General features: G+C 41.3%; 1 protein-coding gene across 2 annotated transcripts in view; it reads left to right on the plus strand.

Annotated features, from left to right (window-relative positions):
- The window catches only part of KCNH1 (potassium voltage-gated channel subfamily H member 1), a 422,184-nt gene that overhangs the window by 44,102 nt on the left and 362,409 nt on the right, over positions 1-15,673 (plus strand). For both annotated transcript variants that reach the window (XM_067032186.1, XM_067032191.1), the window contains exons 4-5: positions 2,485-2,613; positions 11,466-11,584. In XM_067032186.1, the coding sequence (XP_066888287.1) occupies positions 2,485-2,613; positions 11,466-11,584 (248 nt within the window). The remainder of the gene's footprint in view (positions 1-2,484; positions 2,614-11,465; positions 11,585-15,673) is intronic.

Here is a 15,673-nt window from a genome sequence, read left to right on the forward strand (position 1 = left end):
CGGAATGATCAGAGTAGCATGCATTTAGTCAGGGAACATTTCTGGAAGGAAGCAATGGGCACAGTGTGGTGGAGAGAGGTGCATAGCTTTTAACAGATTGACCTGTTGAAACGGAGGAAAGTTCATGGGGAGCTTGAACTATGGTAAAATGAAAAAGGCCTCCCAATATGACAAATACAGTGGCTCTTGTGATCTGGGAGATGTGGGTTAGTGTCATCAGTCCTAGTAGTCATAAAGATTAGATGGCACAGTCCCAAGTGGAACAAGTTCACAGATATCAGGCCCCGCTGGTACAGCACAGGGGATGGCCCATAGGCGGCAGCTGTGAAGGGGATGGTTCTGGGGATTGCAGCAAGATGAGGCTTCTGGTGTTAGACAACATGAGTGGGGGACCTCTTTTCTGATTTATTACTAGTTTGGTAAATTTGGAGTGCTTTCTCATTTACCCAGCTGAGAGAATATTGCTTAGTTTTCTTTAGAGCAAAAAGAAAATATTTTTTTTTTTCCTCTTTTTGTCTTACCAGCTAGGATACAACTGAGAGCTGTGGGTATGTGGGCTCGATTGGTGTGATGTTTTCTTTTGAGTGTTCTGTTGCTTAATTGAAGTGGTTTAAAACCCACTGCAGGTTCTGAGGAGGATACTGGGAAGAATGGTAACACAGACCTTCCAAAAACAGTGGATAACTCAGAGACCATATTCTTTTTGATTTTAGAACAGTATGTGCGATGTTTTTTTTTTTTTTTTTTTTTTTTGGCCATGCCAGTCAGCTTGTGGGATCTTAGTTCCCCGATCAGGGATCAAACCCAGGGCCTTGGCAGTGAAAGTGCAGAGTCCTAACCACTGAACCACCAGGGAGAATTCCCCTGATTTTTGTAAGGTGGATTTTCCTTTCAAAACACATTTTTCTTAGGGTGACACTATAATATATTTGTCTTCTAAGAGTACCCAGAAACCATCAGCTAAAAAGGGAAGGGGAAGTGGATAGAGGTTTAAAACTAACTGTGGATGAATATACAGGTAATCAAGATTTAAGGAGAACGTATTCCTATCTGATCCGTTTGCTGCCTGTTTGACTGTACATTGTGGGGTTATTCATACTTACATATGAATAAGTGGTATAGTCAGATATATAATCTTGTAATTGTTAAGTAAAATTGGTTAATCCTAATGTTAATCAGAGCTATCTCTGTCCTTGTTATATAGTATAGAGTTTGATGTGATTGCAGGCAGAGAGACCCAAGTGACCTTTTGGGGATCTATTTCCATCTCCAATATTCAGTGAGTTGTTTGCTTGCTATCTCCTAAAATAAAATATGTACAATGCTGAGCACAGCACCTGGTACATAGGAAGCTTCTCTAATACTTAGCAACATGGGGAAATATTTACTGTATTTTAATTTGAAAATGGTTATAAAATAGTATGTAAAGCATTATCCCAGTTATGCAAAATTCAACAAATAGTTATTAAGTTCTTATATGCCAGATGCTGTTTTAGGAACGGGGATACAAGAACAAGATGGGGTGAACATACCATCGCTTTGTGCTCCATTTAATTTTGTATCACAGAAGAGATTGATAGATCTTGCTGTGATGTCCTCAGTAGATAGAAAACATCTGTTTCTTTTCCTTCTTTTTTTTTTTTGTTTTTGGAAGCCAGAGACTGACTTTGCGCAGATATTTTTCCATAGATACCTGAGTGGGTGACCTCTCTGAGAAGTCAGTCAGATGAGCCCTGCCCACCTTCTCCTTCTGTGGTTTAGGGCAGTGCTTTGGAAGAGCTCATTTATCCCCCAGTTTAGCTCAGGAGCAAGGATTGGAAGTTGAAACATTCATTGAGCTTCCTAAAGTACTAAGTAATCACAGCTGAAACCCACCTGGAAACTCCCTTAAAGGGGGGAGCCTTTGTGAGGAGAATCATTGTGATTCTTTTCCTTCCTCAGTGTGTCCTTATTTGCCATTGTATAGGACCTTTGGGATTTTTATTCTGGGGAGAGAGATTTAGAAACATAGTTTCTAGCCCATGGTCCATTGAGCCAGATTGATGGATTCCCATGCTGAATTTTGGTACTGGGAGCTTTTAGCAATGGAAATTTGAGTTTCATGGTCCACAGGCCCTGGCTGGCAACACCCAAACTGGCCCCTACTCGTTACTTGTTCACTACATGGTCTAAGGTAAGTCTTTAGGTCTCTGTACCTTAGATCAGGAGGGATTTTCAACCCATTTTCTAATCATTTTACAAGGGTTAAGAAATCTGCACTTACAAAATGATTTGAACAGGAGAAAACTCCCCACTGAGTAGTTACTATGAAAGTTTTTATTCCAGCAAGAGGAAAAATTAATGGTGTAAAACCCAGTCCCTGAAGGAATGAAACGATTCTAAAAACGAACTAATATTTGTACCTATTCCTTCCCAAGTCTTTACTTCCATAGCCCCTCAAATGAGAATACAAATTACTGACCAACCTTTTGGTATTTCTTTCAGGGACACCTGTGTGGTTCTTTGTGAAAATTGCTCCAATTCGAAATGAACAGGATAAAGTGGTTTTATTTCTTTGCACTTTCAGTGACATAACAGCTTTCAAACAGCCGATTGAGGATGATTCATGTAAAGGTTTGTAATTCTGGTTTGTACAAATAATTTTATGCCTTTAAAATTTTTTTGCCCATAGTGTGACTCTCGTTACAGAGAATTTGAGGTTGACAAGGCAAGCTCTGCAAAAGGATCAAGATTTAAACTTTAATTTGTGTTAGGTAAAGCATTGTATCGTTCTGGAATGTATTGAGGGAAAAGAAAGTGAGAAAAAAAAAGCTTTGGTTAGGAAGGCATTTGAATCAATTTCATACCTTTGTAGATTAACCCTTTCCAAGTAGACAGAAGAAGGTAACTGGGCACCTCTGGTATTGTTTGTTTTGTTTTCACATGACAGATGTCAGTCACCCACATGTGGCAGTTCATGGTCACATTCATCTTATTTCTATATAAACTTCTTTAGATTTGACTGAGTTCTAACATTTTAAGAGTGTTAAAGTAGATTTTATTACATCTCTGCCTCTGTGGTTGGTTAAGTCTGTGACTGGTTAATTCATTGGAAACATAGCATTAATGAGGCCAGTAACATTCCCGTATGGGTCATTTAATCAGCTCTGGGACCACAGATTTTAGCACTCACCTCAGCCGTATCACATGCATGTATTGTTTAAATAACACTGGGGACCTAGGAGAGGAGATGGCTCAGGATTTCTCGAACAACTATACTCCCGAAGAGGTCCAGCTCATCAGGAAGTACAGAAGATGTCATTCCCAGAGGTTTGGGATTAGGAGGTATCACAGCAGTCTCTTCCATCCCCCTGAAGGTAACCAAGAGACCAGGAGCTCTTTCACGTCGCAGTGTTTCCCGGCTCTGCGGCTGATTTTCCGGCTCTACCAGAGAACGCTACTCCTTGCAGTTTTCTGAGACGCAGCAGAGAGATAAAAGTGGAGTTCATGGGAGAGTCAAACTGGGGCATGTTATCCTCGACGTGACAAAATTGTGATTGTTAAATGGCAAGAAAGAAAAAAACATTCTGTGGCTGCTCCCTTGGGGGCTGTGTCCTCTGAGGATATTTAAAATCCTACCACATTTGGATGCTAATATTTATAGAGTTAAGAGCACAATGCTGTGCATACCAGTGCATCCTATTTTTTTTTTTTTTTTTAACTATCTATAGCTCAGTAAGTCAATCACAGCCTGCCTTTGGGGTTCAAGACCAGAGCAGATGTAAATAAAGTCTTTTAACTTGTCTCACCCTCCGGCAGTCTCCTTTTCTCCTGCAGATTTGTGATTCCCTGATTTCTAGTTTCTGACTTGAAGATTTCTCAGTGCAGTAGCTCTTACACAGAGATAGGCTCACTCATGCTGAGTGTCATCTTGCTACCATCTAGAAAGGCCGTTTACTTTTTTAACTGAGTAAACTCATAAATAGCGTTTTAAAGGTAATCTGATATTTTCACAATTAGTTTTGCAAGTTTTCTCTGAAAAAGGTGAACTAGGGGATGTAGTTGAGTCAGAATGTTTTCTTATCATCACCACTGGAACATTTTCAGGTGACTTGAGGGATTGTTTAGTAGGAAAGGCAGAGTTAACCGAGAATGCTCCTTGCATGCCACCTAGGTGTCTGCCTGGCATTCTCATTAAACCTGAAAGAAGAGATAAATCAGATTGATGCAGTGGGACTCACTGAGGTTTATTTTCCAGGAATAAAATGCTCTACTTCATTTTTTCTGCCTCACTGATGTATTTCCCTTGCTGATAAGGGTTTTGGTGGGTGTGGGGACACACACACACACACACATACACGTACATACTCTTTAGCCCTCAATATAGGAATGCTGATAGTGGATCATGCTTAATATTTCTTCCAAGACATGACTTTATAAGCCTGTTCACTCCAAATGCTGTGGCAGATATGTTTAGACCCTCCCACCTGTCATGTCACTGTGCTCCTGACCCACTTCTATTTGGTGGTCTGTTTAGGACAAGGTCAAATTTTATATTAGTCTGTTGTTGATGGAAGAGCATGATAATTCTCCAGGCCTTTATCGTTGTAAGTCTATAAACTGCAGTTCTGGCTGTAAGGGTCCAATCTAGATGGAAAATACACTGCCATGTGGCTGGATTATTCTCCTGACTTGACATTTCTTCTCTGAAGTTGTTCTCACATTGTGAGATTCCAGCAGGTCCAGCCGGGCTTTCAGTACAGTGCCTCAATTAGCATAAAGAGCCTTAAGAGTCTTGCTGACCTAGGCTTGTGTAGAATTCACTTTTGAGATGGAATGGAAGGGTGGATAATGGAAAACCCCAGAAAATCCCTAGATAATTGCTTTTTGGCATAGCAATACAAGATGTTTTCCCACCATTAGATTAGACTTTTTAAAGTCAACTGTCTCAGATTGTCTTTAAAATGACTTTGTTTTCTCTCATCATGTTGTGCCTAACTTTGGGGCTTGGGAGTTGGGTGAGTGCATCCTAATGGTGACTCAGGAAGCCGGTTGGTGCCTAACATTTTCCCATAAACGACACACAAAGGGGAGAACACATGGCATCATTGGCGATAGACTATTTTAGCATCTGACACAAAGTAACTCCCCTTTGGCCCTGAGCTCCCAGCACATGTGATGGGCCCTGGGGGTGCTCCCCTCTTTTATTTAGTGTATCAGTTCTCATGACCCTTTTCATGAATTATCCAGACCCCTGACTTCCTCATCTCATTTTTCCTGTTCATCTTTTGGCTACTTCCCTTTCTCTCTGATAAAAAGTGCCCACAGGTGGCATGGAGCAAGGGATGAAGGCAAGCTAGGTTTGCTGTTTGGTAACAGCTCTGTGTGTGTGTGTGTGTGTGTGTGTGTGTGTGTGTGTGTTTAAAGGCTGAATGATGGAGTAGGTGGGAATTCTTGGTTGAAATGAGACTCAGTGAGGCTCCAGGCATTTCATTTCTTCCTTATCTCTTGCTTTTCTGATACTTTGGATAATTGGGAGTAGGCTGCAGGAGTGTTTTTCTCTGTCTCATCCGCCCTTCTAAGCCAGGAGCCTTGGGCAAGTGGGTAGAGAATTAGAATGTAGGGCTCAGAGTTTTCTCTTTACATTGTTCACCCAAGGATGAGTCACCCCTCTTCTTTTCTCTCTTACCTCACTGAATCATCTCACATTAAAGGAGCAAATTCATTTTCAAAGATCCACTAAAGTAAATTTAATATTTACTTGTAAATTCAGAGTTAAAATTGAGCCAAGCGTGGACAATAAACGGAATGTAAAACTCCAGAGGAGATTTTTAAAGGCCAAAGATTTAGAATATTCAGGGCTGAAGGCTCCGGAAAGCTGTTGTAACTGCCGTCCCTTCTCCAGGCATCTTCATGTGGGATATATGGGAGGTGTTCTTGGGGAAGAAAGAGTGTAATGGATACAAGCCACAGGCCCCCTCTTCACCACCAATTTTAACATTTTCTCTCTCGGCCCTTAGGAAGACTGAAAGGTGATGATTTAGTGACTTCTGCTTGAAAAAGCCTTCCTAGGTTTTTGGTTATTTGTACATCAATAGGGAAAAGATCTGGGGCCGGAAGACTTGAGGACACCTAGTCAGTGTCCACATTGACCTGGTAGTCTCCCGTGTCCATTGTTCTCTGCTAGATGTTGGGTTATGGCACCAGCTCCTCTAAGAGAATCTGACTTCAGATTAGGACAAGCCTGGCCTCATCGCCTCCTCACCAGGGCGAGGATACTTTAAGGAGTCCTATGCAACTTCTGTTCCAAATGGCTCAGCATGGTTTCCCAGGGAGGGGCCTGTAGGTCTGTCTTTCCTAGTATCTCTGGACTTACCCTGGGAGGAACTGGAATTCCAGCTCATCCCAGAACCATCTCTTTTGGCCTAGGGAGGATACAGGGATGTGTGGGCTAAAGCAGCCTAGTGGGGGACTCAACCCCAGGTGAAACCAGTAGCCAATGTGGGCTCAAGCAAGGGAGATAGTGGTTGTCCTTACTGAGAATGGAGAAAGGACCCAGTAAATCCTTTATAGCTGCTTGCTAGATTGCAAACTGCATTCCTGTCCTTCTGTCCTTTTTTCCCTTTCATGCTTCCTCTTCCCCTCCTGCTCGCCCCCTCTCATTTTTCCTGATCATGTGATGCTTTTGATCTTCCCATGGCACCCCCAGCCCTGCCTCTGCCTGCCTTGTGGTGACGTTTATGACAGAGCTGGAAGAATCCTGAGCTAGGGGTTTCTTCATTTGAGCTCAGTTCACTGTTAAACTCCCAAATGGTATATAATTGGAAGGGTGGGTGCGGAAATACCTTCGAAAACTTAATAGAGTTTGTAAAATGGGCTACTTATATTTTGGGGCTTTATGTCTACTGGAAACCCAGGTAGAAGTAGGACAATGAGAGAACACAATTTGTTCTTCATGCACATTTATTCAGCATACGCACTTACTGGGTGTCTTTGGGGTGTTTAGCCTTATGCTAGATGCTGACCTTAAGGAAATGTCTAAGAGCCTCTGCTCGTTACCGTCTGTTTGGAAGATAGGCAGACAGGTGAGCAAATAAGAAAAATAAAGCCTAATCAGTGATCTAATAGAAGTCTGCCTAAGGCAAATGGGGGTACACAGGTTGGAGCAGGCAATTCTGCTAGGGTGGGATAGTACCAGGGAACGGCTTCCCTGAAGGCAGCTGCCTTATTTTCCTTGCGGAAAATGACCATGTGGCTTCCCTTAAGCAAGATCATCTTGAGCTGGATTCTCATCGGCTTATTCTCACCCAGTTGACCCTTTGGACAATAGGAAACTGATTTTTCCAGGAATGTTTTTCCTGATGGCTCTGCTATGAGGGACATTGTTGGTCCAAATTGTACATGTATATTCCACCAAACCCGTTTGCTTCTCTTCTGTGTTTTCTTAAAATTTTTGTTAAAGTATAGTTGATTTATAATATTGTGTTAGTTTCAGGTATACAGCATAGTGATTCAGATATATCTATCTATCTATCTATCTATATATATTCTTTTCCATTATAGGTAATTACAAGATATTGAAGATAGTTCCCTGTGCTATGCAGTAGGTTCTTGTTGTTTATCTATTTTATATATAGTAGTATGTATCTGTTAATCCCATATTCCTAATTTATTCCTCTCCTCCTTTCCCCTTTGGTAACCTTAAGTTTGTTTTCCGTATTTGTGACTCTGTTTCTGTTTTGTAAATAAGTTCATTTGTATTTTTTTTTTTTTAGATTCCACATATAAGTGATATCATATACTTGTCTTTTTTAGTTTGACTGACTTTCTTCTGTGTTTTTAATCTCATTTCATGGCTGTCACTCCAGTCACCCAAACCAGGGACCCAGAGGCCACCTGGCTTGCCTCTTCTCTCCCTCTACAGCCATTGATTCTACCTCTGCAGCTGTTCTCAAGTCTCCCCTCGTCACCTGGCTCAGGCCATAGCACTGGTCCAGGCCCTCATGGTGTCTTGCCTGGGATTCTGACTGGTCTTCTATCTATTAACTCCCCTCCACCCTCTTTACAGTCCACTATCCACACTGCCATTTTGTCCTAAAATTCCCCTGCTATATTTAAACTCCTTCATTGGAGTCCCTTCGGGTTTCAGGTTGAAGTTCAAATTTCTTAACTTGCCATCTAGGTTGTTACCACCTAAGTTCTTCTCGACCTGGCCCTTGACAACCTCTTTAACATTACTTCAGGCCACTGCCTGCATCCTCCTCCCCTCTACGGGCCATGCCCCATTCATCTAGCTATTAAGAAGGTCTTACTCTTCACTGACGTATTACCCAGTTTTATGATTTTTCTGCCTTCATAGGTGCTGTTCCTTCTGTGTGGAATGTCTATCTTTTCCTTCCTGACTTCCAGTAGCTCCTACTCATCTTTTAAAAGTTTGCTCTAGTGTCACCTCCTGTGGGAAGCCCTCCCTGACTGCCCAGCCTGGATTAGATATGCCCTCTCTGGACAGTCTTGGCCATAGCGTCCTCTACTCAGCTGTTATAGAATTTAGCTTACTATATCATACTTTTTTATTTACTTATCAGTCTTCCCTACTAGAGTACAAGCTCCTTGAGACCAGAGTCTGTGCCTTTTTTCATTTTAGTATCCCCAGGATTCAGCACTGTGATGGTATTTACATAGTAGTTATGTTTAGAATTAATATGTGAATGAATGATGTTCTTTCATCTGGCTCAGCATGAGTCCTGTTATAAAGTGTCTAGAGTCCAGAAAGGACAACATGGGGGTGGAGCTTGGGAAAGAACTTATTTCCTTCCTTCAGAATAGGCAGAGTCTGCCTATCCTGGTAGAGGTGTGATGGAAGATTTCACACTGCCTGTCCATTTCCCAATCCAACACCCATTCACCTTCCTGTGTCCTTCACTCAGCCACCTGAGAGCCAACTCTTTTAAGAGCCACATTCTTGAAAAGAGAATCAGCGCTAGAGTGAGGGGCTAGCCTGAGCCTGGGGAAATGCCCTGAAGTCCAGGGATCTTTCTTTTAATTTTTTGTGCCATGTCATCTGATGGACCAGGGCCCTGAGCCCTGCCAAGCAGGGTCTGGGATATCTGCCCTGCTAGCTCCCTCTTATCATTGGTACCAGAGTGTAGGTTGTGGTGGTGGTGGATGGGTAGAATTGAATGGGGGGGCGTGTTTCAGAGCCCTTGCTGATGTTTGAGTGCACAACTGTTTTCTCGCCAGTTGAAAGATATACTTTCTGCTCCTCTTTTTTTTTTTTTTAAAAAAAAACATCTTTATTGGAGTATAACTGTTTTACAATAGTGTGTTAGTGTTTCCTTTGCAACAAAGTGAATCAGTTATACATATACATATGTTCCCATATCTCTTCCCTCTTGTGTTACCCTCTCTCCCACCCTCCCTATCCCACCCCTCTAGGTGGTCACCAAGCACAGAGGTGATCTCCCTGTGCTATTCGGCAGCTTCCCACTAGCTATCTAATTTACATTTGGTAGTATATATATGTCCCTGCCACTCTCTCACTTCGTCACCCTTCCCCCTCCCCATATCCTCAAGTCCATGCTCTAGTAGATCTGTGTTTTATTCCCATCCTACCACTAATCTCTTCATGACATTTTTTTTTTCGTAGAGTCCATATATATGTGTTAGCATACGGTATTTGTTTTTCTCCCTCTGACTTACTTCACTCTGTATGAAAAACTTTGCAGAATTCAATTCCATCTTTGTTTTCAGCTGTAGGAGAGCCTGACTCTGAAAGAGACTTTAAAAAAATTCTAGTCCACGGTTCACACAAGCAAATTCCAGTGAACACATTCATGAATGCCCCATTTGGGGAAGATGTCAGATACCCCTGGAGAGTCTGGGCTGTCCCCTCCTGTCAACCTCAGTGGGAGTCCCTGCAGCCCGACCACCGTGAGCCTGTTTTCAAGGTGGCCCATATCTCTGCTTAATGGCATCGGGATGGATGAAAATGCCACTATCTTTTATTAAAGCCCAGAACTTCTGGAATGAGATAAAAAGTAACTTGATTTGCTGTTCTTGTTATGTTGACAAAATTTTTACAGATCTTGATTCTTAAAGATTGTGCAAAAAAAGGGCCATCATTCTGCTTGACCTCATTGTCCTCTGGATTCTGAGTCCATCTTATAAAGGTGCTCCAGGGTAAAATTTGGTAAATGAGATTTCTGCTGCAAGGCGCTGGCTACTTCTAAACTCTAAAGGACAAAAAATCAAATTGCCTAGTCTTGCTGTTAGCTGTCATGTAAAAATAGTTGCATGCTCTGTTTATTTGCTGTACCCCACATCCAGGTCTTTGGAGCTCCCTCGCCCTAAGCTTGGTTTTGAGAACCCCTACAGACTTTCACGGGTCTCATGAGGCAATTGGAATGGTCATAACTTGATGCAAATGGCTTGTTGGATATTGGAATGGACGGTTGTCCTTGGGGACCTTTAAACGTTTCCTCATACATATTAAAATCTTAGTAAAGATCACAGGTACATCTTAGATTTTGGAGTATAGAGTGGTCTGGATTAGAAAAAGACCAGTGTTTTACTTTCCTTGGAGGAACTAGTCCAGAGGGCCAAGGAGGCCTCAAGACAGTCTTTGTTTTAGCCCACTAAACTTAGCCACTTTGTTTTACCAGGAAAATGCATCCTGCATTTAAGGCATGTAGATAGAGTATTTTAATTTCCACTTTACAGATGAGATCATTGAGGCCCAGATAATTTAAACAGTTTGTTGGTGACCTCAAGCAGGCCGGAGACAGAGATGGGATTTGTATCCAGATTTCTCTACTCTAAGTTCAGTACTCGGTTCTTTGCGTTTCTAGTTTTAAGGGGACCTACCTGCCATCAGCTGTCCTTCCCCCATCCTAGAGCAGACTAAAATCAACTAGTATTGTTTCCCCATGTACCCACGGGTTAAATTCATTTCTTATTCTCCTGGCTTTGGAGAAGGTAGTACATGGAATGGCCATTTGACTAGCTTGTCTAGTCATTTAAAACCCAGAATCAGCTTAGTCTCTGCTAGGATCAGACGACAGGGGGCTTGGGAACAGCCTGAGCCATAAAGTCAGAGAAACATCTTGATTGCCTGGTGTTGTCTGGCAGAAAAGCCTTGGGCCAGAGTGAGGAGATCTGGGTTCTAGACTCTTAGCTGCCTAGGTACTCTGTGCCTCGATTTCCCTAGTTGTAAAACAGTGCTAAGACCAGCTGTACCTGCTTCACCAAGCTATGATTAGGGTCAAGTGAAAGTACAAGGGAGAAGTGCATCACTGCACAGATTTGAGCAAGTCTAGCTGCTTTTCTGATCAGCGAATCTTGATTGAGAGGATGGCCAAGTGACTGTGGATGTGCAGGAGGACATGTAGGGTGGGCGTCTGCTTCTGACAGGGTAGTTCGTGGTATGAATGTCCGAGCCCCTTCAGGACCTGGTTGAACCTGTCTCTCCTGTCTTCCACATGCTCCAGGCTGGGGGAAGTTTGCTCGGCTGACCAGAGCACTGACAAGCAGCAGGGGTGTCCTGCAGCAGCTGGCTCCCAGCGTGCAAAAAGGCGAGAACGTCCACAAGCACTCCCGCCTGGCTGAGGTAAGGGCAAGGGTTTAGCTCAGCTTAACCCTCACTCACTTCCATGGGGTCCCTGGGCTGAGAAAATGGTCCACAGTGATGTGATGGCTTGGAAGGGACCTTCAGGACCCCAGACTCTTGTCTTGGCTGGGCTATACACCACCATGTGTGACTTTGGGTAAGTGATCTGACTCCTGTTCGTTGTGTACTCTCACATATGTAAAAGGAACTGCAAACAACTCCATTCAAAATTGGTTGAGATTACAGTTGTCAGCTGACTCTTTTGAAGGAGTAGGGAAGGAGCTAGAAGTGCTATATACATGAAGGGGGTTTTACTTATAAATCATAAACAATTTTGTTATTTGAGCAATACATTTTATTATGGGAAAAGAAGATACAGGAAGCAAAGAGGAAGAAAATAAAAATCACCTAGAATCCCACTAACCAGATAACATTGTTATAATTTTTGTGGACATGCCTTAACTGTTTTTTGCATTTAAGAAATATTCTATTTCTAAAGCCTAAGAAATACATTTTTTCACATTAATGAAGTTGAGATGTATCTAAGAATCATTGTGTATATTTAAGGTGGGTTGTATTGCCTTTTCTTCATTTTATAAAGTTATGAACATCTTTCCAGGTTAATAAATATACTTAAAATTATTGCTGTTTCCATAACCTTTGTAGGAAGGAAAACTCATGGTGGTGGTATTCTCCCTTTTGCTGGCACGAGTGAGAGGCTGGGAAGCCTGGACAAGATGTTTGATCAGGCTTAATGCAGCCAAATTATGATTAACTGTCTTTGGTGGTCCTGCATCCAAATCACTGTTATCTCCCTTTGGTGGCACCTGGTCTTTTTTTTTTTTTTTTTTTTCCAACTAGACCAGGGTAGGACCAATTAAGAGCATTATACTTTCCATGTAGCAAATTTCCATCTTACCCAAAGATGACAGCATTAGCTGTCTCTCTGCCTGGTGGTGGCCAGTCAGTTCCTGATCTGTGTTGAGATGACAGGGCACTTTCTGACCTGCCTTTTGGCTTCCATATCCCTGAGGTCTGAGAAACTCCCAGCACGGTGCAGCTGACAGTGGGTGCTCTGCATCTGTGCACCGAATGTTGAATGGGTTGACTACAGAAGATGTCCTTATAGCAGCCAAAAGCTTCTGCCAGCAGTGGGAATGGGGGCATTCATTTGTGTCGTGTTAGAGAAGGTGAGATACTTGGATGATGGCAGCATCGTTTTTGTCATGATGTGGGCTCACCTTGTGGTAGAAAGAATAATAAAGGAGGCCCTTCAGCTCACAGCCTGTGCTTTCTCTGTCCCTGCTGCTTCTTTTGGTTAATGATGTTCCCTCCTCTCTTGCTGCTCTCCACCTTGCTTGCTCTTATCCAGCCACATTCCTTGCTGTTCCTCTTATACACCAGGCTTGCTCTTCCCCCAGACTTTTGTGTTCTACTCCTTCACCAGCTGCAAGTCTTTGCTCAGATGTCATTTTCTCTATGTGGCTACCTCTGTCAGAGATACAAGAACTGGTAGGATATTTGTATGTTAAGCGATTGATTGTAAGGAGGTGGTTGTGGGGACTGGGGAAGTCCAGAATTCGTGGGGCAGCTTGGCCAGCTGGAAACTCTTGGGAGGAGCTGGTTGGTGCTGAAGTCCCAGATGGAATTTCTTCTCAGGGAAACCTCAGTTTTGCTCTTAAAGCCTTTCAACGGATTAGATGAGGACCACCCAGATTATGGAGTATTATCTCCCTTCCTGCAAGTCAGCTGATTGTAGATGTTAATCACATCTATAGAATACCTTCACAGAAGCACTTAGTGTTTGATTGAACAACTGGGTACCATGGCCTAGCCAAGCTGACACGTGAAACTAACCGTTACAGTTTAATCCTTGTCAGTTCGGCACCCGTATACATTTCCTTAAACCATACTTAATCTCCAAATAAAGATAATAACAAAGTCATACTTCCACCTAACATGATCCAGTTATGTTGCATATTACCAAAACATACCAATCCTTTCCCTAGAAGAGGATGCAAAGTCCTCGGGTGAGATCTCCACTCCTTGATATCCTGTAACTTAAACAGTGTGATGTAAACTTAACTCTTAACATCTTATGTTAGATAATAAGGGGGCAAGAGAGGGAAGAAAATAAAAGTATTTGCCTTATATATACACTATATATATATATATATATATATATATATATATATACACACACACACACTATATAGTGTATATATATATATATATATATATATATATATACAAACATTAATAACAAAATAAGAAATACTCACTAACTCTTAACCCTCTCCTTAACCTGCTCTATGTTATGCTCCACTTAATGGCTTCCAATATACTATACAGTTTACTTATTTATTGTGTTTATTGTTCACTGGTGTATCCCAAGCATTTAAAACAGTGTCCAGCACATAGTAGATGCTCATCAGTAGTTAAGTGTTTTTTTTTCCTTAATTGATCGAATGGATGAAAGAAAAGAAATGATGTTAGTGTTTTTGTCTAACTGTCTGGCATGAGTAGTTGCTCATTGATTGGCAATATGAGGCAAACATCTGGGTCCCATCCCAGGGGCTACTAAATTTTAATTAACCTGGCTAGAGGCTTATGGATTTTATTGATCTTTTTAAAGAACCAACTTTTGGTTTGTGGATTTTCTCTAGTGGTTTTCTGTTTCCAATTTCACTGATTTTTTGCTCCAATTTTTTCTTCTGTTTTGTTTGGAATGAATTTGCTCTTCTTTTTCTAGCTTCGTAAGGTGGAAGGTTAGTTTATTGACTTTTGATCGTTCTCCTTTACTAATGTATGCGTTCAATCCTATAATTTTCCCTTTAAGCACTGCTTTCACTGCATCCCACAAATTTTGATAGGTTGTGTTTTCATTTTCATTTTGTTCAAAATATTTAAAAATTTCCATTGAGATTTGTTCTTTGGTCCCAGGTGTTATATAGAAGTGTGTTGTTTAATCTCCAAGTATCTGGAGATTTTACAACTCTCTTTCTGTTACTGATTTCTGGTTTAATTCCGTTGTGATCTGAGAGCAGACATTGTATGATTTCTATACTTTTAAATTTGTTAAGGTGTGTTTATGGCCCAGTATGTGGTCTATCTTGGTGAATGTTCCATGTGAGCTTGAGAAGAACGTATATTCTGCTACCATTGGATGAAGTAGTTCATAGATGTCCATTATATACAGTTGATTGATGGTGTTGTTGAGCTCCACAACATCCTTACTGACTTTTTGCCTGCTGGATCTGCACATTTCCATTAGGGGGTGTTAATGTCTCCAGCTATAATAGTGGATTCATCTGTTCTTCTTGTAGTTCTATCAATTTTTGCCTCATGTATTTTAATGCTCTGTTGTTTGCTGCATACTCGTTAAGGACTGTTATGTCTTCTTGAAAAATTGACTCCTTTATCATTACGTAATGCCATTCTTTATCCCTGATAACTTTTCTTGCTGTGAAGTCTGGTCTGTCAGGAATGAATATTGCAATTCCCACTTTCTTTTGCTTAGCATGAGTATGTTAAATCTTTCTTCATCCTTTTATTTTAATCTACATGTGTGTTTATATTTAAAGTGGGTTTCTTGTCGACAGCATATAATTGGATCTTGTTTCTTGATCCACTTTGACAATCTGTGTCTTAATTGGCCTATTTAGACCCCTGACGTTTAAAGTGATTATTGATATAGTTGGATTAATATTTACCATATTTGTTGCTGGTTTTTATTTGTTGCCCTTGTTTCTGTGTTCCTATTTTGTCTTCCATTCTTTTTCTGCCTTTTGTGGTTTTAACTGAGCATTTTATATGATTCTATATTTTCTCCTTCCTTAGCATATTATACTTTTTTAAAACATTTTTTTAGTGGTTTCCCTAGAGTTTGCAGTATACATTTACAAGTAATCCAAGTCCACTTTCAAATACAGTGCTCCCTAGGTATCCACAGGGGGATATGTTCCAGAACCCCCTACAGGTACCAAAATCCATGGATGCCCAAGTCTTTTATATAAAATGGCATGGTATTTGCATATAAATTATTCACATCCTCTCATATACTTTAAATTATCTCTAGATTGCTTATAA

The sequence above is a fragment of the Kogia breviceps genome, chromosome 1 (genome assembly GCF_026419965.1).
Source record: "Kogia breviceps isolate mKogBre1 chromosome 1, mKogBre1 haplotype 1, whole genome shotgun sequence".
In the NCBI taxonomy this organism is placed as follows: Eukaryota; Metazoa; Chordata; class Mammalia; order Artiodactyla; family Physeteridae; genus Kogia; species Kogia breviceps.